The sequence below is a fragment of the Pleurodeles waltl genome, chromosome 11, assembly GCF_031143425.1.
Source record: "Pleurodeles waltl isolate 20211129_DDA chromosome 11, aPleWal1.hap1.20221129, whole genome shotgun sequence".
NCBI lineage: Eukaryota > Metazoa > Chordata > Amphibia > Caudata > Salamandridae > Pleurodeles > Pleurodeles waltl.
Genome location: NC_090450.1, coordinates 731,318,083 through 731,342,448, shown reverse-complemented (window position 1 = coordinate 731,342,448; position 24,366 = coordinate 731,318,083). Strand labels below are relative to the sequence as shown.

The 24,366-nt window shown below is 44.3% G+C and overlaps 1 protein-coding gene across 1 annotated transcript; it reads right to left on the bottom strand.

The window, feature by feature from the left end:
• Positions 1–328: 328 nt before the first annotated feature.
• On the bottom strand, positions 329–3,782 carry ADRA2B (adrenoceptor alpha 2B). The gene has a single exon (XM_069214421.1). It carries the CDS (start codon positions 2,379–2,381, stop codon positions 849–851), a length of 1,533 nt encoding a protein of 510 aa, XP_069070522.1. The 5' UTR covers positions 2,382–3,782; the 3' UTR covers positions 329–848.
• Between the last annotated feature and the right edge of the window lie 20,584 nt (positions 3,783–24,366).

The window sequence follows — 24,366 nt, the reverse complement described above, 5'->3', positions numbered from 1 at the left end:
AAAGAGAGAGATGGGGTAGTAACATACATAAGCGGAACACCAGCACCAGAGAAAGACAGAGATGGAGAGCTACAAACGCACAAGGCAACGCAAAAGGAGGTAAACAGACACAAGAAGCAAAGGTCATGAACAGACGGAGAACACCGTACTACAAGACTCAGAAACAAGGACAACAGACAAGAGATCATCTAGCACGACCCTTAGAAACAGAGAGCTTTCATTCGACCATTCTGTGCTGCTGCAGATGTTGCAGAGTTCCACAGGTGTGGACAGAACACATTGGAGCAGCAGGTCAGTATCAACATTTACAAATATTTAATAAAGGTACAAAGGTAAAAGTTTGGCCCACAAATTGGCCCTCAAAAGGCATCTGAGCCACCCCAAATCCCAGAGTTTTCACTGAAGTGAGGCCACCAGGGGTAGCTCAACTGTCCACTGTCTGTCCAGAGCATCAAACCTTGTTTTTTAATGACTAAAAAATGCAAGTTTGCCCCGGGGTCACCCCACTGTTTAGATTTTCAGTGTGTATGGGATCTTCGCCCAGGAGTACACAGAGTACAAGGACCTTGCCAGAGGTCGAGAACCTCTGGCAGCCAAGTGTGTGATGTGGACTCTCACACCCAGATGTCAAAGAGTCTCTTCAGTTACATCACGATTCTGCAAAGGAACCTCACCTCCAGAGAATTCAAAGTACTGGAACAACCATGGGGTGCTCAAGCAGCTCACATTGTGTACAGAAGTCTATACCCAACCATCAAAGTTCATAGTTTCGGAATCCTGAGCTGACAAAACTATCCACAGGATCCTACCCACCCCCACTGGCCTTCATTCTTGGGGAGCCAAAGGGGTCACCAGGCTGTGGCAGTCCACTGTCTGCACAGAATCCTGCGGAAGGCCCTCCTAAAGTCTTGGTTGAAGATGGTGTAGATGACTGGGTTGAGGGAGCTGTTGCAGTAACCAATCCAAAAGAAGAACTGGAAAAGACTGTTGGGAACCTGGCAGAGCTCTCGACAGATGGCCCCTAAACTGTAGGTGAAGAAGAAGGGGAACCAGCAGAGAACGAAGACCCCAATTACGACAGCCAACACAAAGGTGAACCTCTTCTCTCGATTCATGTGGCTCTTCTTTTTGGCTAGGTTGGGGCTTGGATCCCCCCTGACCAGAGTCACCTCTCCCCCAACAAGTGCCATTGTGTCTAAAGACTTGGGAGGGTAGCGGGTGATATTCCTGGCTTGTTTGGCTTGGTGCTCACCCCTGTGGTTTTGTTCTGAATGGACTCCTTCTGATGTCTGAACCTCTGAACTCCATGCTGGGTGTTTCCCGTTTGGATGGATTATGGTTTGCAGGACTGATGAAGATGTGGAGGATATTGTGTGTGGTTCCTCAGTGCTGCTCTGAAGGCAGGGTTGAGTTAAGGCCTTCTTGATAGATGGCAAACTGGGGGGCTTCGTGCTGGGTTCCTCCTCTTGGTGAGAGCCTTCAAGACAATTGTGGTGGGCCTTCATCTGTTGGCTGAAGGGTGGGGAAGCAGGAATTGTGTGCTGATCTGCTTTGTTTATGGATCCTCTATTACCGTAGGGTCCAGGCAGGATCTTCTCATCAGATGGCAGCATGGGGGGTATTGTGTGAGCCTCCTTGCCACAGAGAGAACCATCATCACCATTAGGCTCTACCAGACCATTGTTGTTAAGGGCTTGAGGATTCTGCATGTGCTGTGGAGGAACTTTCTCAATGACTGCCCCTCTGGACTTGTTGCCCTTGGGGTTTTTCTTGCTCCTGCGCTTGGCAATGAGGTAGATCCTGAGGTAGACAAGGATCATGATGACACAGGGTGCAAAGAAGGAGCCAATGCTGGAGGACAGAATGTACCAGGTTTCCTCGTTAAGCTTGCATTGAGGCTTGCTGCCTGGCGGCTCCGGTTTATTAACCTTGTAGATGAGAGGTGGGAAGGATATGGCCGCTGCAATAGTCCACACAATCAGGATGATGCACTTGATCCTCCTCGGTGTCCTCTTGGAGTTGTACTCAATGGCTTGGCTAACGGACCAGTAGCGGTCTAAGCTGATGGCACACAGGTGGACGATGGAAGAGGTGCAGAAGAGGACATCCAGGGCCAGGTAGATCTCGCACCAGATCTTCTCAAAGTACCAGTAGCCCATCAGCTCATTGGCCAAGGAGAAGGGAATGATCAGGGTGGCCACGAGGATGTCAGCGGCTGCCAGCGAGACCAGGAAGAGGTTCTGAGGAGCTTTGAGAGACCTGCTTGTCAGCACTGCAATGATGACCAGGACATTCCCAAAGATTGTGAAGAGGATGATGAAGGTGATGATTGCAGCTATTGCTGCAGTGACCTGGACCGAGTAGGGATCAGCCCTGTTCATGGTTTACTGGGATAGGAAAACGCAAATGTTATTCTAAAGCTGAACAAAGATGCTGGAACACCAGTCACTTATGCCTGCCTGATCCTCTGATAGATGGGCACAAGCAGTATGAGAAAAGGTTGGAAACCATCCCTCCTCATCTCAAAGAAGCAGGGACTGGTGAGTGGTGAGTACTGTGGGGATCAGGTGGGTTTCCAGGTGCTCCAAGGTAGACCTATTTTCTGGACCACAGCTATAGAGTTCTCGGATACCCATGGCTTGAGGGTTCAGCAAAACCCCCAACTCAAGTGATTTAATGTTCTTGTGGTCTGATTGCCTGTTTTTTCTTTAGTAGAGTTTAGATCGCCCCAGTACTCGTTCTGCTACCTTCTGTACAGCCACTCCTTTTCTCAGGGTAAAGTTTATCAAGTCTCAGGGTATGCTGCTGGGAGTTGCAATGGTGCTTCCAGCTGTCTTGATCAGGGCAGTGAGAGAGGTCCTCTTGCTGATTCTGTTGGATGGGCTGTTCAGGCTTCAAGGGGCTGTTGCAGACCAAGGGCCACTACTCATAAGCTGAGACACCCGCTTGTGCACTGACGGGCTGCCATTGAGATTTGGGTGTCTCCTCTCAGGCTTACAATCTCAATAGTTCTACTAAATTCATCCTGAGGCTGCTTTCTTCCCTTGGGGTCGACCTTCCGGGGCTCCACACTTTTATGCTCAGTCTCTCTCCATTTGTTATTTCTCTAGGCTGTATTTGCACCTCTTGGTCCTTTTATTTACACAAAACGTTACCTTTAGAGATTCTGTTGCCTCCAGTCAAAGGCTAAATATTCCTGCCAGGGAAATGAGGTTCAGGAAGGCCCCAGGTCTGCTCTGAAGAGAGTAAAGCAGGGACTGCAACCGAGGATGTGAGGAAACAAGGGCAGCTCTGTTAGGGACGCTTTGGCTGCGTCGCTGATGATGGAAGAAGCAGGGTCCGCTCTGCTGATGATGGAAGTAACAAGGGCGGTTGAACTGATAATAGGAGAAGAGGGGCCCGTTCTACTGATGATGGGAGAAGCACGGGCTGCTCGACTGATGTTGGAAAAGCTGGGTCCACTCTGATGATGATGGCATAACGACTTTCCGCTCTGATAATGATGGAGGAAGCAGGGTCTGCCCAGCCGGTGTTAAAAAGGTAGGGTCCGCTCTCTTGATGATGGGAGAAGTACAATGTGCTCTGCTGGTGATGGAGAAGCAGGGTCCTCTCTGCTGGTGACGGGAGAAGCAGGGTCCGCTCTGCTGGTGATGGGAGAAGCAGGGTCCGCTCTGCTGGTGACGGGAGACACAGGGTCGCTGTGCTGCTGCTGGGAGATGCAGAGGCTGCTGCTGATAAGAGTTCAGTAGCTCCCGCTTTTAAACCAGTTGCTGAAGTGCCTGTTCCCGGCTTTGTGATGTCAGGGAGTCCTCAGTTCTGTGCCACCCCCAGCCTGCGATACAGAAGAGGCAGGGCCGCTGGGAGCGGGAGAGAACGAGAGGAGAGGGGGCTGGGGCGAGAGGAGAGTGTAAAGGAAACAGAAGCTGAAAGGGGAAAGAGAGGGAGAGAAGCAGGGACGAGCGAGAGGGAAGGGAAAAGAGTAAAGAGCATAGCGAAGGAGAATACGAATGCAAATAGTCAGAAGGGGCGAAGGTATAAAATGAGGCGAAGAGGGAGGAACAATAGAAGAGGGACGGAGAAGAAGGGAACTAGAGGGGCGGAAAAGAGGAAGAACGATACGGACGCTTGGTGGAAATAGTAACACGAGGTGAAGAAAGGGAAGGAGTACTGAGTGATTTTAGAGGACTAAAAGTAACGGAGAGCCAAACGGGGAGAGAACACTAAAGCGGGGCAATAGACAAAAGGTGGAGAGGGGGAAGTAAGGAGCAATGAAAGAGAAGTGAAAAGAAAGAAAGAGGGTGAGAGAAGAAAAATGCAGACGAGACCATATAAGAGGCAGTTGAGGAGAGCTGTGCAGATCTGTAGCTCTGCAGTGAGACAGAAAAATAAGGATGGGAGAAGATGGAATGAAACTGCCCCACACTGTCTCTTCCTACACTACTCCCCCACCGATCTCCTGTTATGCGCCCCAAAAACAGTGAACCCCAATTCACAGCACCCCATAACACAGAGCTTTGAATAATGACCGCATCCCTAAATTTTCTCTCAGATACAGAGGGGAAGATTTACAAAAATTTTGCCCATTTTGAATTTATTTTGAAACGTGTTTTCTGCTAGAGTTGCCTGAAAAAGAACGCAAATTGCTTTTGCATTACTTCGCATGGGGGGGGGGGGGTGCTCCGTGGGTGGTTCATGGGTGGTCACGGGTGGTCACATGCAACCACCAACAGTGTCTGACGCAAAACCCTATCTACTAACAATAGTACAGGGGTTTTGCACCACTAAATAGCGTCTCTTTAAGGAAAGTGCAAAAAAGAGAAATGGTTTTATTTCTCCAAACTTCTCGGACTTTGCATGTGTACTGCACTGTACAGCATGCATACACAGTGGGACACGTTTTCAAGTTTGTCTAGGCATAGTGCTGTTGCAGTGCACAACTTATGCGGGACATCATACACCCACCCTTGCACTACGGGGTGTGCGTGTGGCGCTAGGCAACCTGATTGTGCGCCAGCTTTAGGTAGAGAGCAGCACAGTGCGACATCTTAATAGATGTGACACTTCCCTGCTCTCTCCCTCGCGCGCAACGCAGCAGAGCAACTGTGGGTGCTGTGCTGTGTTCTGTGACATGTTTGTAAATCGGGGCTAGAGCTCCCTAAAAAGTGTCCCACCCTGAAACATCCCTCTCCAGATAGAGCATCATGTGATACTTCTGTGACTAAAGTTTGCACATGCAACTGGAGAATGATAACCTTTGGGAAACCTGCTCTGAATAAACTATCTCTTGAAACCTGTTTCCTCTGTTTTTCCCCAGAAGGATGGCATTCTGAGAACGTTGAATCCATCCTGGTAAATGCTCTTTATGTTGAGAATTTCCAAGCAGGCCTGTGTTTCCCGGAATCATATAGACACATTGAATTCCTCTTACAATGAAGAGCCTGATGTGCTTGTCTGCCTCCTTCCTGTGTACTTTTGCTTTGTGTGAGGAAGGGAGCATGCATCCTCTTCTTTCCTCTCCTCACCTCTTTACTCCTTTTTCTGTACCCAAATCTGATCCTCCCGATCCGAATCAAGTATGTATTTTTCACAGCACAAGGCTTCTACCCTTCCAAACCTTGATACCTTAACCCCTATAGATACACTACTGCTTGTATACCCACTAGTACCCTACAACCACGTCTCCATGGCCCTCCACATCAGCCTGTCATTTGTTTCTGCTGCATAGACGTTTAAAGGCTTGGGTAATGTGGCCACAGGCCCAGGGCCCTCGTTTTTGAGGGGTGCCCCTTATAGAGCCAGCTATGTTCTGCAGTGAGTCTTGTCCTGATGACCTTGAATAATTCTTAAACACATTGAAATGCCATTTTCCTTGAATTTATTTTAATGAGTGATGTGTTAGTCTGTTACAGACATTTTGCAGAAAATGTTGCCTGTTTCATCCAACATCCATAAAAAGTTTCTTTTAGTTCAAAACAGCACTTCACACATGAGAAATGGGTGGGTGTCACAGAGATTATTTGCAGTAATATTACTGAGCTGCTGCTGTGTTACAATATTAAAAGAACATGCTACTATTCCTGAATATTAGATGCAAACAAATGCAGAATTTGAACAAGTTGCCTGTGCATTGGCAGTGACTGGCCAAAGAGAGCATGAAAGAGCTGAAATTGTCTCATAAATTTAAATTAGTTCTGAACTAGGGCCCCCAAAATACATTTGGCCCAGGGTTCCCAAAATCCTTAAAACGTCCCTGTCCTGCTGTATTTTTCCTTGTGATATTTTCTCAATTTCTAATTTTTATTTGGGGGGAAAAGTATTTTCTCATTTTGGAACCTCATTAAAATGGAGATTAACATCTTCATCGGCCTGGTGTTTCCATTTTGCCATCTGTAGACACTTGTTTCATGCTGATTGCCATTTTTCAATAGGTTGCACTCCTTCACCTTGGTGCTGCGTGCAAGATGGGCTTACCATCTCGGGTTCAGGACCACTCCAAGCTACAAGTGCACCCCCTTGGGTATATACCACTCAGGAATAACCAAGTACTAGGGAGATCGTCTGATTTATGGGCAGTGATCTGCACATGGGCAGTGCAGGGGCCACCACGGGGGGCCAGGGCACCCCTTCTGCCAGCCTTTCCCTGGTGGGAAAACCTGCCAGGGAAAGACTGGGAGAAATGGGATCATTATCGGAGGGGCAGCAGCGCTGTCCTGTTGGATAATGATACTGTCCACCATCAGGCTGCCTGTCGGAGGCAGCCCGGCAGTGGAGGAGGGCTGCCTATGGCGGCTCTCCCTGTATTCATTATGTGGCGTCTGGGCCGCCATGCCGGATGGCGGGATTTCCCACCACCGCCGGGATGGCAGCCCAGACCGGCAAGATCATAATGAGGGCCATAGTGTCCTGCCCACTGCTTGGTGAGCACGTTCATTCCAAATCAAGCTTCTCTCGGTTATTTCCACTACCCGCTGATTATTTATCGCCAGCTTTCCGAAGAGCCCTCCCAACCTGTCTGCAGCACCTCTCCCTGTCTATCTGCAGTAGTACTCCCCCCTCACCCGCCTCTTCCTTTACATATTCGTGTCACATGCTTGCCCTGCACTCTGCTTCAGGGCCCGGACAGCACCCAAGAGGTAGTCCCGCTCCCAAAAGCGGCCAAACATACCCAGAACCCTCCCCGGTGAAGTCACCATGTCTAAAGGGAGCGGCTCAAGGAGTCACATTCCCTTCCAGCATTTCACCCTCACCCATGCCACAGGACTCGATTTCTCTCTACCCTCCAATTAATTTCCTCACTTTTCACCCGCCACGTGCTCCTTTCCTAGCTGATCCTGCCCATGCTGCCACATCTCCCTCCGTGTCCTCTGTCTTTCCCCTAGTACCTATTGTTCCTCCCAGCGCCCTGATTTATATCATCTCCCCTCCCTCGGTATTTCACCCCAAAAATCCCTAACACGACATGGCCCTACGACATAATCGCGATTTTATGGGACTCTCACGCACCTGGCCCCGGTTCCACAACACCTGCCGCCCTAATGATAGCTCCTGTAGTGCCAGTTACTTCTTTCAAACTTTAACTTATGGCCTGTGGTCTCTTTCGTAGGGCACTTTAGTTGGATAGTTTGAAACTGCCTGGGGTAAAAGACTAGGAACCCCTTAGAGGAATAAACGGACAATCTGACAGTAGTAACTCTATACACATAGGAGAGCTTCCCTGCCTCCAATTATACAAAAGGGAACTGGAGCGCACAACCCTCACCCCAAGCACCAACAAGCTCAAGCAGTTAGTACCAGCAAAACCACGGCAAACGACAACTAGCTAATCCTCTCACTGACAGACAGAGGAACTGAATGTAGCGCTTACTTTCCGTAGACCCAGAGGAACTGGGCCGTCCCCGTAATCCCGACAGGGACACCACAGCATCCTGAACCTTTCTTGAGAATCCCACAATCCAGTGGCGTAAGGAAACCTAGCCCCCCCCCGCCACCCACCTCACAGTCCCTGGACCCAGCCAGGAGGCCGCCGCCCGTGCACAGTGTTGTGTGCTGAGGGAGGAGCCTGGAGCTCACCCCCCCCCCATTCCTTACGCCACTGCCCAGACCCCCAGGCATAGCCACATAGGACCCCCAGTCCCACAGTCCCGTAGAGCCAGGGGAAAGGGACTGTTCTAACAGCATTTGTAAAATTTACACGACCCCTGACTGTGTATTCACGTGTGTCTAAAAAATATAAGGCTGCCTCAGTCTTGGTATGTCTTCCGTGTTTTTGAAGGTAAAGAGTGTGCTTGGTGTAAATAAAGCGACTAGGGCCCATATTTATACTTTTTTAGCGCCGCACTTGCATCATTTTGTGATGCAAAAGCGGCACAAATTTACAAAATACATTAATAGGGGCATATTTATACTCTGTTTGCGTCGGATTTGCGTCTTTTTTTTACGCAAATCCGGCGCAAACTGAACTCCATATTTATATTTTGACGCTAGACCCGTCTAGCATCAAAATATTGGAGTTACAGAATTTTTTTACCGTGGAAACCTACCTTGCGTCAATGAGATTGAAGGTAGGCGTTCCCAGGCAAAAAATGACTCTAAGGCCTTTGCGCCTTATTTATCCTCCATACAAAAATCATGCACGGGAGGAGGAGGGCCTTAAATTATGGTGCTAAGCCTGTTTAGCGCCATTATTTAACGCCTGGGTCAGGGCAGGGGTTAGGGGACCTGTGGGCTCATTTCCATGGTCGGAGACCATGGAAGCAGTCCACAGGTGCCCTTCCCTGCCCCCAGGGACTCCCCCAGCCATCCCCACCCACACCTGGAGGACATGAGTCCCCTGGGCATGGCCATTGGGCTGGGGGGGGCATGACTCCTGTCTTTGCTAAGACAGGAGTCATTTCCTTGGGGGTTGTGCGTCAAAAAATGACACGAGTCAGGTTTGAGTCAATTTTTTTTTAACGCTAACCTGACTAGCGCCATTTTTTGACGCACAACGTCCTGTTTTACCTACGCCTCCCCCACACGGTTAATATCATTTATTTTGACGCTAACCAGGCCTCAGTGCCGGCTAGCGTCATTCCTTAAATATGATGCCCGGCTGGCATCTACGAATGGCGGTAGCCGGCGGTATACTTTTAGATGCAAACCTGCGTCAGTGCAGGTTTGTTTCCAAAAGTATACATCAGGGCCACAGTTTGTAAGTTTGCGCCGCTTATGCGTCATAAAAAACGACGCAAATACGGCACTAAAAAAGTATATATATGGGCTTAGGTCTACCAGAACTTAGGCCAAAGGTCATCCTCCCCTTATGGGCACATTTAAAGCAGGGGATGGATGGGAGTTAGACATCTAAACTTCCACGTTTCCTAATAGCAAGATTATGTGGATTTGAAAAGAAAGTGTTTACGGTGCCCAGTTGATGAGGATGTAGAATCATTTTGAAGCGGATTCTTTCCTTACCCTGAAGCCAATAAAACTGCCTCCAAAGATGGTAATGTGTTGTCTTTCAGCCAAAAGATAAGGTGTGCCCAGCAGAGTTTTGGGCCCTCAGTCGCTCAGGCATCTGATACTCGGGGGTGCCAGCCTGCAAGGCATTACCATAATTGAGTCAGAAGATTGTCGTAGCTGCCACCAAAGCAATCCTCGATTTTGCAGACAATAGGAAGAGTTGGTCTTAATTTATTGAGCTAGTAGTAACAACAAACCAACCAAAGCATCGAGTTGGGCATTCAGGGGGAGATTAGAGTCAAATTAAAATCCCGAATTTTGCTTGTGAAAATGTGGGAATACGATGCACAAACAGATCTGGAACAAGGAAATAGGTAGGCGTGTATCCCTTTTTGTATTTTCAGATTATGGGCTTGTTCTTAGAGCTGTTTAGTTGTAGATATTTATCAGCAATTCAAGCCAGAATGTATGAAGTGTGCCCCAAGGGTCCAATCCCATGGAGAGGTTATCATCGAATTTGATGTAGACCTACAGGCCATCAGCATATAATTGAGGAATAACAGGATGATCTTAAAAGGGATCAACGAGAGTGGCCAAGAAGACATTGAAAGGGTTTGGTGATAATGAGGCCCTCTGCAGTAGTGCACAGCTGGGGTGCGCTTCATTGTATAGTTAAGAATTTAAGATGACACTTTGTGTTTATATATAAAGAATAGAGCAGAACCTAAGGAGCTGATTAACACATCTACTTTCCCTGATTTTGCCTTGGATACATGTGGTAAGGGAGGCAAGTGGGATGGCAAGACCTCAGCTTCATCAATGAATGCTATTGTTGCGCCGCGTGGTGCGGCGCGAGCCGAGCATTCGGCTCGCGCCGCGCAGCGCGTTCTCAGGACGCGGCGCGCCCGAGTCTTCTTTGTACAGCGCGAGGCCCCAGATATTATTTTGGGCCTCGCTCTGCCTTCTGTGGTGTCCCTGTTCTCCCCTGACCCCTCCTTACCTGTTTCTTTTTCTTTCTTCTTCTTCTTTTTCTTCTTTACTTTTTCGAGGCATTTTCTGTCCTTTCTTTATGTCTTTCCCCCTTCCCATGTTACCTTTTTCTTCCCAGCATTCCTTGGTCCCTATTTTCTATGGTTCCTGTTCTATTCTATCCTATGTACTTTTTCCCTATCTAAAATGGTGTCTTTTTACTTCCTGTTGGTCACTTCCTGTTTCTTGGTATATAAGGGCTCTGTTTTCTCCCTTTCCTTGCGCTGCATCACTTTCTGCTCAGATTGTGTCTTCGCTCCTGATTCTTAGCCTTCGGTTCTGAATCTTTTCAATTTTGCATTTACCTGCATTTTGTTCCTGTTTGATTCCTGGTTTTGTTTTCGTTTCAGGAATCCATTTTTTGGAGGTTTTTTCCCCTTTATTGGGGTTTTTTCCCTCTGGCACTAATTCTAAAGGGCACGGTCTGTTCTTGGCGTTTCCACTGCCTGCAGCACCGTGGCTACTAGAAAGAGTCGCCCCTTTCTGGGCCAAAGCCGAACCCTCAAGACCTACGCCACTAGATCTGCGGTTTCCAGGCGCCAGCAGCACGTGAGTCGTGACAGAATGCAGCGCCAAACCATTCCGACATCTTCTGATACTATGGATGACACAGTGGCGGCGGCTGCAGATCCTGATTCATCTTTTTTGACTACTATTCAACAACAAGCTCAGGAATTGCAACAATTGCGCAACGAGAATGCGGTCTTACGACAGGCTTTGGCCCTCCGCAGTGGCGATGTTCCGACTATCTCCGCCTCAACGCCTCGCTTCTCTGGTGAACCAACTAAACTGCTTGAATTCCTGGATGCATTAACGGTTTACTTCGCCTTCAGACCTAGCCAATTCTCTCATGACAGGACAAAGGTGGGATATCTTATTAGTGCATTATCCGGTCCTGCCTTGGCCTGGGCAACCCCGATGGTGTCATCCAACGATCCAGTATTGTCGGACTATTCTGCCTTCGTGACCCGCTTCAAACAAATGTTTAGTCGCCCAGGATTGGAAGCCTCGGCAGAGGAAGCATTATGTGATATCCAGCAAGGTTCCCAGGATGTCCTCCGATATATTACACGTTTCCGTCAATTAGCGGCAGAGACCACTTGGGTGGAGCGTACCCTGGTAACTTTGTTTCGCAGAGGACTTAAGGAAGAAATTAAGGATGAATTAGTACATTCCACCAGAGTTGAAGATCTTCGTGGCCTCATGGATCAAGCACTTTCCATCGAGTATCGTCTTCAAGAACGACGAATGGAGAAGAGAAGGAGTAGAGGTGCGTCTCAGCCAAGCTCTTCACGGATGTATCCACCTCATCCTGAGGAATCTCGTCCTCCTGCTAAGGATATAGAAGGGGAACCCATGCAAGTGGATACTGTTCGAGGGCCACTCTCTGCTAGTGAGAAGGAAGACAGACGGAAGAAGGGAGGGGACGGGATCATCGGCTATACCTTCTATCAGCTCATTCAACGACAATACAACTTACTTGTTCGTGTTACCAGTCATATTACAACTACCTGATGGCCGCCAAGAAAGAACTATGGCATTATTGGATTGTGGTGCTAGTGGTATATACATGGATAAGACATGGGCCACTAATCTGCAAATTCCCACTCAACCCAAAGACATTCCTGAACAAGTACACACCGTGGATGGATCTTTAATATCCTCAGGTCCAGTCGATACTACGACCTTGATGTTAAATTTACAGTTTGGTAATCATCAAGAACACCTCTCTTTTGATCTCATTTCATCTCCCAACCATACCATTATTCTCGGAATTCCATGGTTTACTAGACATAACCCATATGTGAACTGGGTAACCCGGACAATTTCTTTATCCGCACAGTTTTGTCAAGAAAATTGCTTTGCTTCCGATAAATATTGGTCACCAAACAGATTAACACCTATGAAGAGTACTACGGAGTATTCCATCAACACTGTCCAAGGGGTTCCTGAACATTATTTAGAGTTCCAAGACGTGTTTCAAAAACCATCCAGACCTGTATTACCTCCACATCGAGAGTACGATTGTGCTATTCCTTTGGAACCTGGAACAGTCGTTCCCTTTGGGAGGATGTATTCTCTCACGGAACCTGAAAAGGAAGTTCTTAAGGAGTATCTGGAGGAAAATGTACAGGGTGGTCTCATTGTTCCATCATCTTCTCCAGCAGGGGCTCCTCTCTTTTTTGTACCTAAGAAGACCAAAGATCTTCGTCCTTGCATAGACTTTCGAGTCCTAAACAAGATAACTATAAAGGATCGTTATCCTTTGCCCCTCATTAAGGATATTTTAGAGGCAGTCAGAGGGGCTCAACGTTTTACCAAGTTGGATCTTCGGGGAGCTTACCACCTTTTACGTATACAAGAAGGAGACGAGTGGAAAACAGCATTCAGGACACCGTTCGGTCATTTTGAATATAAAGTCATGCCCTTTGGTCTTACGAACGCTCCTGCTATATTTCAAAGGTTTATGGACTCAATATTTTCCGATCTCTTGAACCAGACACTCGTAATCTACTTGGACGACATCCTTATTTTTTCCAGACACCCCGAACTCCATTCTTCTCATGTGAAACAAGTCCTTCACAGACTCCGAGCACATCAACTATTCTGTAAACCCGAAAAGTGTGAGTTCGATAAGACGGAAGTCAAATATCTGGGTTATCATTTAAGTTCCACCGGCATAGCTATGGACCTAGAAAAGGTACAAGCAATTCTAGAGTGGCCTTCTCCCTCTTCTATCAAAGAAACACAATGTTTCCTAGGATTAGCAAATTTTTACCGACAGTTCATTCAAGACTTTGCTAAACAGACCAGCCATATAACCCATACCTTAAAGAAGGAAAATCTAAAACAGGGGTTTGTCTGGACCAAGGCGGCTGAAACAGCTTTTCAAGAATTAAAGAAGGCATTCACTCAAGCTCCCATCTTGAGACATCCAGATACCAATAAACAGTTTATCGTAGTTACTGATGCTTCCGAAAAAGCTATTGGAGCAGTCTTGCTTCAACTTCAAGAAGATGATGGTCTTGAACATCCTGTTTTCTATTTGTCCCATATTCTCTCTTCAGCTGAACAACATTACTCTGTACTAGAAAGAGAGTTGTTAGCTCTGAAGACAGCCTGCATCGAATGGAGACAGTTTCTGATGGGATCCAAGGAGCCTTTCGAGGCGAGAACAGATCACCGTAATCTGCAATGTCTACGTAATTTTGTATGCCAAAATAGTCGCCAGGCGCGTTGGGCCTTTTTCTTTAGTCAGTATGACTTTTACATCACCTATATTCCTGGATCTCAAAACATTCTGGCTGATGCTCTGTCTCGACGCTATCCAGATTGTACTCCTTCCCCATCTCAGTTTCTACTGGAGCCTAGTAAGATCATTGGAGTTGCTCAATCTTTTCTGGATGAGGTACAACTGGAGTATTCCAGCCTGTCTAATAGCGAAATAGAGAAATTAAGAACCTTTTTATGCAAGAAAGAAGGATTCTTTTTTCATCAGAAGCTGTTATTCCTCCCTACTAACAGAGTGCGAGACAAAGCATTACAGATGTGCCATGATTCACCAGTTGCTGGACATAGAGGTATTAAGGCCACACAAGAACTTCTTTCGCGATCTTTCTGGTGGCCTACCTGGAAATCAGGTGTCGAAAGATATGTTCAGGCTTGTCCCATATGTGCCCAAGTCAAGATTCCCCGTAGCAGACCTGCAGGATTACTACAGCCTTTGCCAGTTCCACCAACGCCATGGCATACTATTTCCACTGACTTTATGTGTTCACTTCCGCCATCAGCTGGAAACCAGGTTATCATGGTCACTGTTGATTCTTTCACTAAGATGGCCCACTTTACTGCTCTAAAGAAATTACCAACATCCCAAGAATTGAGCCAGATATTTATCGACCATATTTTCCGTCTCCATGGACTTCCACATACCATTGTGTCTGACAGGGGTCCCCAGTATATTTCCCGGTTTTGGAAACATTTTTGCAAGACACTGAATATCAATATAGCACTATCATCCGGTTTCCATCCTCAGACCAATGGACAAACTGAGCGTTTGAATCAAGGACTAGAACAATACCTTCGTTGTTTTTGTAATTCCACCCAAAGCAACTGGAACACTTATCTTCCTATTGCTGAATATTCCTACAACAATTCTGTCCATAGTGCCTCCAAGGTCACTCCCTTTTTCTGTTCCTATGGCTATCATCCGACCTCTTTTCCTACTGCTCCTCAATCTACCTCTCCTCTGCCTGCCATTACATCTTTTTCCAAACGTCTCCTGCAACTCCATAAGCTCATTAGATCTAATTTATTGCACACTAAGAGGTATATGAAGAAGATCGCTGATAAGAAACGTGGACCCACTCCTGATTATCACCCTCAGGATAAAGTCTGGCTTTCTTCCAAATTCTTGCCCTCTCGTCTTTCTCTGAATAAGTTCACGCCTCGCTATTATGGGCCTTTTCGTATTCTTCAGTTGCTCAATCCTGTCACTGTTCGTCTTCGCTTGCCTCATACTTGGAAAATTCATCCGGTCTTTCATGTCTCCCAACTCAAACCTTATGTCCCTGATCCTTTCTCTCGTCAGTTTCCTTGTCCTCCTCCTGTGTTGGTGAATGATGTCCCTGAATATGAGGTTCAAGAAATTTGTGACTCTCGCCTTTTTCACCGGCGTCTTCAGTATTTGATTCACTGGAAGGGTTATCCTCTTAGTGAATGCTCTTGGGAAGATGCTTCTTCTGTTCACGCCCCTCTTTTGATTTCTCGTTTTCATCGTTTGTTTCCCTTCAAACCTGGACCTTCGGGGGGGGGGACCTACTGTTGCGCCGCGTGGTGCGGCGCGAGCCGAGCATTCGGCTTGCGCCGCGCAGCGCGTTCTCAGGACGCGGCGCGCCCCGAGTCTTCTTTGTACAGCGCGAGGCCCCAGATATTATTTTGGGCCTCGCTCTGCCTTCTGTGGTGTCCCTGTTCTCCCCTGACCCCTCCTTACCTGTTTCTTTTTCTTTCTTCTTCTTCTTTTTCTTCTTTACTTTTTCGAGGCATTTTCTGTCCTTTCTTTATGTCTTTCCCCCTTCCCATGTTACCTTTTTCTTCCCAGCATTCCTTGGTCCCTATTTTCTATGGTTCCTGTTCTATTCTATCCTATGTACTTTTTCCCTATCTAAAATGGTGTCTTTTTACTTCCTGTTGGTCACTTCCTGTTTCTTGGTATATAAGGGCTCTGTTTTCTCCCTTTCCTTGCGCTGCATCACTTTCTGCTCAGATTGTGTCTTCGCTCCTGATTCTTAGCCTTCGGTTCTGAATCTTTTCAATTTTGCATTTACCTGCATTTTGTTCCTGTTTGATTCCTGGTTTTGTTTTCGTTTCAGGAATCCATTTTTTGGAGGTTTTTTCCCCTTTATTGGGGTTTTTTCCCTCTGGCACTAATTCTTAAGGGCACGGTCTGTTCTTGGCGTTTCCACTGCCTGCAGCACCGTGGCTACTAGAAAGAGTCGCCCCTTTCTGGGCCAAAGCCGAACCCTCAAGACCTACGCCACTAGATCTGCGGTTTCCAGGCGCCAGCAGCACGTGAGTCGTGACAGCTATGTCTGGCACATGCATGCTTGACTTTTGTTATAACGTAAGTTATACTACGCTTAAAACCTGTACACATTTTATTTATGGAAAAAAAATATGTTATAAAAAAGAATAGATCAGAATAATTTGGCTGCAGATAGCTAACCCGCTCTTCACATGGCCTTAGGTCATATGCCACAGGAGGTGGTTGCTGAGCCTGAACACTCCTGCCAAAGACTGAACACTCGTGCCTTTGACCAGGGACCTCAGAGTTAGGGCTCGACACAGGGCCTGACCTTTGGCCAGACCAACAGTCCTGCCTGATATGGGTGCACTACCCAAAATGTGCATGGTCTTTGGCTGTGTGCAGCAGGTTATGGCTGCAATGCCAGCCTGCAGCCCGTCCATGTGCTCAACTCGCTGCAGGCACTCAACCCCTGCTGCACGCAGCTTTTGGGATGACTGTAAGGTCTGGGCCCAAACCACCATTGGTGGAAAACTCCTAATGCATTTGGACTTTGCTCATATTTCACTGCAGGCAGGCTACCTCTGGTCTTGGATGTACAAAGAGTGGCAGCTGGGACTTAACTTGTACTAGTGCCAGTATCCAACCTGCCCTGAGCGCCGAAGCCCAGCTGTGCATGGCCAATGGCCACAAGGCATGGCCTATCGCCAGACCTTGAAACTAACCTACTGCAGAGTACAAGCTCACCACTGTTTGCCATCATGGTCAGCCAACCCCTCCTATGCACAGCACCTCTCATGGTGCCCTTCCATGTTTTTCAGAGATTTTTTTTAAAATCACAATTTTAGGATGACTTGAAAAATAAATTCCCTACTTCAGCCAATCAGATCTGAGAAACATTTTAAAATATGATTGACAGCATACATGATTTTTTAATTAAGATTTTAAATGACAGAATTATACAAACGTGGTAACCCTTTAAATCTCACTTTGTATCTTTTTAAAAATGCTGAACGGACTTACACCAATTCAATGAAATCATACTTTCTGAGTAAAGTTCTACTAGTTTGATGTAAATCAGCTAAGAGGGTCTGGGTTTTGGCTTGATCAAACTATTCAATAGGAGATACAATTGGAAACCCCATCTTCTCTCTCCCTTAACTTTTTCCCTCCTTGTGGATCTGCACAAAAGTGAGCATACCAGACTTTAGCTGACTTTGCCAAGCAAATGTAAAATTTTGCTGCAGGGGGGTTTGAAAGTTATAGGTAAATCAAAAGTTTTGACCTCCTGTCAATGGAAAGTGTGGGTGAGCATTAACTACTGCGTGAAAAATATATATAAAATATATATATTTCATTCACGCATATATACATATGTATTCAGGTAAAAGCACAGTTAACATAAGTTATGGTTCCAAATTCCAAATTAAAATAAAACACAAAGGCCCATATTTATACTTTTTGACGCACAACTGCGCCAACGCAGTTGTGCATCAAAAATTTTAACGCCATTCCAAAGCGCCATGTGGGCGCCTTATTTATTGAATGACGTTAGCCGGCGCAGATGACTGGTGTGCGTAAAAAAAAATGACTCACACCAGGCAGCGCCGGCGTAGGGGAAAATGGAGCTTGGGTGTCAAAAAATGGGGCAAGTCAGGTCTGAGGCAAAATTTTGGCCTCAACACGATTTGCGCCATTTTTTTTGACGCCCAACCCCCATTGAAATGACTCCTGTCTTAGCAAAGACAGGAGTCATGCCCCCTTGCCCAATTGGCCATGCCCAGGGGACTTATGTCCCCTGGGCATGGTCATTGGGCATAGTGGCACGTAGGGGGGTACAAATCAGGCCCCCCTATGCCACAAAAAAATACGAAAAAAATACTTACCTGAACTTACCTTAACTTCCCTGGGATGGGTCCCTCCATCCTTGGGTGTCCTCCTGGGGTGGGCAAGGGTGGCAGGGGGTGTCCCTGGGGGCATGGAAGGGCACCTCTGGGCTCCTTCTGAGCCCACAGGTCCCTTAACGCCTGCCCTGACCCAGGCTTTAAAAAACGGCGCCCATCAGGCTGGGCGCCGTTTTTTAAGGCCTGCCCCCTCCTGTGCGTCAAAATGACGTCACAGTATAAATAAGGCGCACAGGCCTTAAAGTCATTTTTTGGAAGGGAACGCCTACCTTGCATATAATTAACGCAAGGCTGGTCCCCCCTTCCAAAAAATGGCGCACTTGGTGGAACTTTGACGCCCGCTGCGTCGGACGTCAAAGTATAAATATGGGGCAGGGTTTGCGCCGAATGTGCGTCAAAAATTTTGACGCACATTCGGCGCAAACAGAGTATAAATATGCCCCTAAGTTTGCTAGTCACGCTTAGCTCCATGCTCCATAACTTGCACATCAGCCATGCAAACCGTAGCTTGCATACTAAATGCTAATTTTGTTTTTCATTAATATAATTTGTATTAAGGGAGAAACCAGGGGTGCTTACCCTAATCTTCTATGGCTCTTTTCATTTTTTTCAGGGTGCTGCGGTAGAGCACCCACATTCTGTAATAGTGAGCTTCAAACCTGGGACCCGTCTTTGGGTCCATTGACCAGAAATGGATGACTAGAGAAAAGGCTCTGTCATCTGAGCCTGGTACCTTCTGGGGGTGACAGTCCTGATATTGCTAACTCAAACATAGAAACACTTTCAAGCCCACCTGAAGCATTTCTGAAACATATTTTTCTCGTAAATTTCTTAACAGATTTACACCAAATCAAATAAAGCAGACTTTCTTAGTGATGTCTTTCTTTCATGCCAAGTCTTATGAGGAATTTCGTTCAGTGGACACCAAAGATTCCCATGGGACTTAAAATGGGAAAAAAGTTGCTTTTTTGACTCACCTTTTTTTTAGCCACTTCTTGAAAGATCTACATGAAACTTGCCAAATTTGGTAAGCTTTTATTCTTTTTTTGGAAAGTTTATTGCACATTCGTTAGTGTGTACAACAAAAATGCCATTTCAGTAGAAGCTCTGACAATAAGGACAGTCAATTTTGCTAACACTGATGTGTGTGTGTGTGTATATATATATTATTAACAACAAGGATTATAGGATGAATGCCCCATGTTGATGTCCATAAGGAATTATTTTTTTGTTACTCAAGCGGTTTCTTGACAAGTAATATAACAATTTTTATTGGTTTCTATCAAACAAGTTCATAACTCTCTCTGAACTGGACTTCTTGCATGGAGTAAAGTGTTTTTTTCTCAGATCACAGTTTATATATATATATATATATATATATATATACATATATATATATATATATATACAATGCTCATTCTGGGCTTGTGGCGGCCTGCGAGGGGTGGTTCGCAAAACCGGCAGGAGCAAGCCAGTAAATTCCAAATCAATCCAGAAGTAAACAATACGATATGCACACTCAGGACTTCAGAAAATAAAGCAGAAAGCTTTAATCACACAACGCAGTTTCAGCTGTCTCCGCAGCCTTGATCACGTGTATTTCACCTCCAATCATTAGCAGTTGAATAAAATATATTCAATTGCATAGAAACAGGGCCAAAGGAGGGAAAATAAAAATGGAACAAAGTAGAATCAATTCTCACAATGTGCCTTAAAATTTCAGATAAAAATATTAAAGCAAATTCATAACAACCCTAAATAATTCATTAATGTGAAATATTTGAACGTATTTAGAAAACTGGGTCAAGGGAAAGTACAAAACTGAAACATCTGCGATAAGTCCATAGCACACAAGGCTTTTATATAGATTTCAATAAATTATCGTTTTCTTTAAGCCAATACATTAATGTACATAAGGATAGATCATATTACCCCCACCCAGATTATCTTGTTTATACATGAATTACCAGGGAATCACATACCTCCTATAAAGATTATATAGTCTTAGCCTGTTCACTAATATGAAATCACATTCAACTGAATAAAATTATTCAACATGCAATAAACAAAAAAAGAGAGAAAAAAACAAATGTGCAGAAAATCCTTATCTATGTATCAGACACCCAGTGCACCACATGTGGATAAAGATAGACGAGAAGGAGTGAAAATAGAGGAGATCCATACATTATCCATCTGTCCCCTTTCTTCCTGTAAAAATATAAATACAAAATAAACTTATTACAATCCTATTAGAATAAATAAACAACCATCCAATCCCTAGAACCTCTGTAATACATGATATATCAACTTCAAATAATTAGCTCCACTATTATAAAACCACATTAGAGGGTAAAAAATAATAACATCAATCAGCAATCAATTAATCCTCACACAGGTGAGTATTTAATTCCTCACCCGTATTCAATCCATTGGGCATCTTTGTTTCCAGATCCAGAATATATCTCAGTTCTTTTTTACAGAACTGTCTAGCTACAGGATAATGTGAGTCCTTGGATGCTATCGCTCGCATGTGTTCAAGAATACGTTTTTTCACACCATGTTTAGTACTGCCCACATACCACCTATGGCAAGGGCACCATAATACATAGATAGTGAATGGGTACTTCATGTCAAGAATTGCTCAATCTGTCTTATAGCTCCTGGTTTGCAAGTAGGATGTTCGTTCCTCATCACACTATTACGGCAAGCTTTACAATGTCCACAAGGGAAAAATCCCTGTAGATTATGTTCCCTAATTCAAGGAATAGAAATAATCTAAAAATATCACGAAAACTACATCCCCTTCTGTAGGTAATCTGTGGTCTTTTCTGAACTATATTGCCAATAATAGGGTGACTCGTAAAATATTCCAGTCCTTCGAAACAATTTTCCTGATCTGTGCTGTATCTTCATTATAGGTCATAATCAGTCTGATCTCATCAGTATCATCTTCCTTTATTTTAGTGGTATTATCAAATAAAGTCTGTATTCTTTTTACTCCTTTGATTTTTTTCAGTAGCCTTCTTAATCACCTAATTAGGGTAACCCATTTGCTTAAACATCAAAATCATATATTTTTGCTCTCTATCAAATGCCTCATCAGTATTACTGATTCTCTTAGCGCCACAGCAGTTCTCCATACGGAATGCTCCACTTCAAGTTATCCGGATGCCCACTGGAAGCATGCAGTAAACTATTACCTGCCGTGATCTTACGAAAAAGTTCTGTATTTATCATCTTATCATTGATCTTAATTTTGGTGTCTAAAAACTCAATTGATGATTTACTCATGCTGTATGTTAAGATAATACTTAAATCATTGTTGTTAAGTTTATCAATAAACGTTTTAGCCTCATCTTCAGTTCCTTTCCAAATAATAAATAAATCATCAATGTATCGAAGCCACAAAACAGCCTGTTTTGTTTCCGGATACCCTTCCTCATCCTTAAAGATCACCTCTTCCACAGCCTAGGAACAGACAGCCGAAAGTAGGAGCAAATCAAGTTCCCATAGCAGTACCAAGAATTTGTTTGTACAGTGTTCCATTGAATAAAAAAAATATTATTAGTGAGACGATACCTGATCATCTCAATAATCATGTCAGTGTGTGCCAAATATCTCAACGATCTTGTATGCAAAAAATGTCTGCATGCTTATCACATGAAGACACTGTAGGTCTTCCTGGAGGATGATTCTTGTCTTTATGGATGTTTGGGAGGATATATAACACCGGTAATTTGGGAAAATCTTTCTTAAGAAATCAGTATTCTTCCCATGATAGTAAACCTTTATCCTTCCATTCTGTCAAATGTTGCCAGATTCCTGTAATGCTACTGGTATAAATGTCTTTAGTGACAATCATATAAAATTGTATATTATGTAACTGGCACATCACTTCATCAATATACATCTGTCTTCCGATAAGTACTATATTGCCACCTTTATCAGCCAGACATATAATAGTATCACTATCATCAGCCAGCGATTTAATTGTGGCTCTCTGATCATACGTCAAATTTTGATTGTTTCTCGGCTTGAACCGTGTTCTATGCCGAAACTTTACAATATTCTGAACAACCATATCATAAAAAGTATCAATATTATCATGATTCATATTGGGAAAGAACGTAGATCTACGTTTAAAAGCCGAAGGAGCAGTAAGATCATATGTAATGCCAAATCATCCAAAGTTTGATATAAATCCTTCATATTATCCTGTGTCAATTCATTATTCTCCAACTCATGAAGAGTTATAAAAGTATCAACATCACTGATACATAACATGTCCTGACTCTCATAAATTTTAGAACATTCAATACTATTTTTGGTATGATTTCTAAGTTGGAACAATTTTTTCAAATTTCAGATTTCTAATAAATTTTAAGAAATCAATACGAGTCTGGATAGTTAAAACGTTCTGTGGGACAAAAGGAGAAACCCAAACATAATGTCAATTTATCATTGTCTTTCAGTACATAATTCGACAGATTAACAATTGTCTTATTTACCATATCAGTATCCATTATGTCTGTATATTGGAGCTTCTTGTTATTTTTCCCACTTGCCCCTGATTTAAATTTGTTTTTATTACGATTTCTAAGTCTCTCTCGTCTCTTCTTGCTCTGCCCCGTCTTCTTCTTCGGCCCGTTGTCCGGACCCTGTATTTTAGTGTTTCTCCCTTCTGATTTTTGGAAACCTGCCTGCCATACCGTAGCAGGCGTAATTCGTCTAAAAAAGTCACTGGTTTGTTGGTTACTTCAGCATTAGATATCTCACTGTTTGTTGAGCTCAAAGTATCAGTCTCCCTCACACTTCCCACGTCACTCTCAGAGGTTGAGGGCTGACTATCTATCGACAGACCCATGGTTACTGATTTGTATAAGTGATCATATTTTCTGCTGAAAGTCAGAATCCTTCCACTCTCATAGTCTTCTACATCTCTATGTAATTTTTGTTGTTTCTTGATCTTGATATCATCTTCATATTTTCTCAACCTGAAATTCATTGTTTCCATAAATTTCTAAATGGTCTCTTTTTCTGGTCTCAGATCAAGACCATCCTTCATTCTTTTGATATCCAACAATAAGGTCTCTCTATCTCGCCATGCATATTTAATTAGAATTTCAAGCACGTGTCTTGAACTAACAGCCAAATTCTTTGCCCATTCCTTCAACATCTCAGGATTTAGGGGATTCATACGATGGTGTAATAAAAATTCTGAGACCTCTCGGGACCATTTCTTGATCAACATAGTTCTGTAAGGATGTAGCTTTCCACCATTTTGATATTTCCAATTCACATGATTTTTCCAATTTCTGTAGTAATGTATTCAAGTCATTACTGCAATCTTGATCCTTTGCAAAGGATCTCCCTTTAATAGAAGTTTTTGGAAATAATGCCTGTGCAGCCAATTTCCTTTCGTTGTCAATGTCATCATTCATTGTATTCAAGGTTCAAATGTACTTCAATAAAGTGAATATAGTTATACACAAAAACAAGAAAAAAAGTTCCCCACTCTGCAGAATTCTACAAAGTTTCTGAAGTCCCCTGGGTAAAATACCCAGTTCCTCTTGCCGCAACAGGACGGGCTGAATATTTCTATTTAAAGATACAAGAAATGCTATTGAATAAACACGCCAATCCACGATTGAAGGCAGATATAAACAAGATTGTTGTTATCCGAAGGAGGACGCTGCTCCATTAAAATGAGCATACATAAACACGCTAGTCACTATGCCACTACCTCCTCGTCATACCAATCTGCAGCGGCATTCAGTTACACACTTCTACAGATGTTCGTAATCTGAAAATCCATATAAGTATATCACATTACCCGATCCCCGGTACCAGTACAGGGAGCCGCTCAGTCCACAGGCACCTAATGCCATCCAACACGCGTCTTTGACAGCAGCTTCATCCGTAATGGCGGCCGGCTAAAGTGAGCCCTCTGTAAAAATTTCAATCCAAATGCTCGTTCCGGGCTCGGGGTAATATGATCTATCCTTATGTACATTAATGTATTGGCTTAAAGAAAACAATAATTTATCGAAATCTATATGAAAGCCTTGTGTGCTATGGACTTATCGCAGATGTTTAAATTTTGTATTTTCCTTTGACCCAGTTTTTTAAATACTTTCAAATATTTCAAATATTTTACATTAATGAATTATTTAGGGTTGTTATTAATTTGCTTTAATATTTTTATCTGAAATTGTTAAGGCACATTGTGAGAATTGATTCTACTTTGTTCCGTTTTTATTTTCCCTCCTTTGGTCCTGTTTCTATGCAACTGAATATATTTTATTTAACTGCTAATGATTGGAGGTGAAATACACGTGATCAAGGCTGCGGAGACAGCCGAAATGCATTGTGTGATTAAAGCTTTCTGCTTTATTTTCTGAAGTCCTGAGTGCGCGTATCATATTGTTTACTTTTGGATATATATATATATATACATACATATGTGTA

What these genes read in the sequence shown, in the direction of transcription:
- ADRA2B (XM_069214421.1), bottom strand. Translation starts at nt 2,381, where the DNA reads ATGAACAGGGCTGATCCCTACTCGGTCCAGGTCACTGCAGCAATAGCT.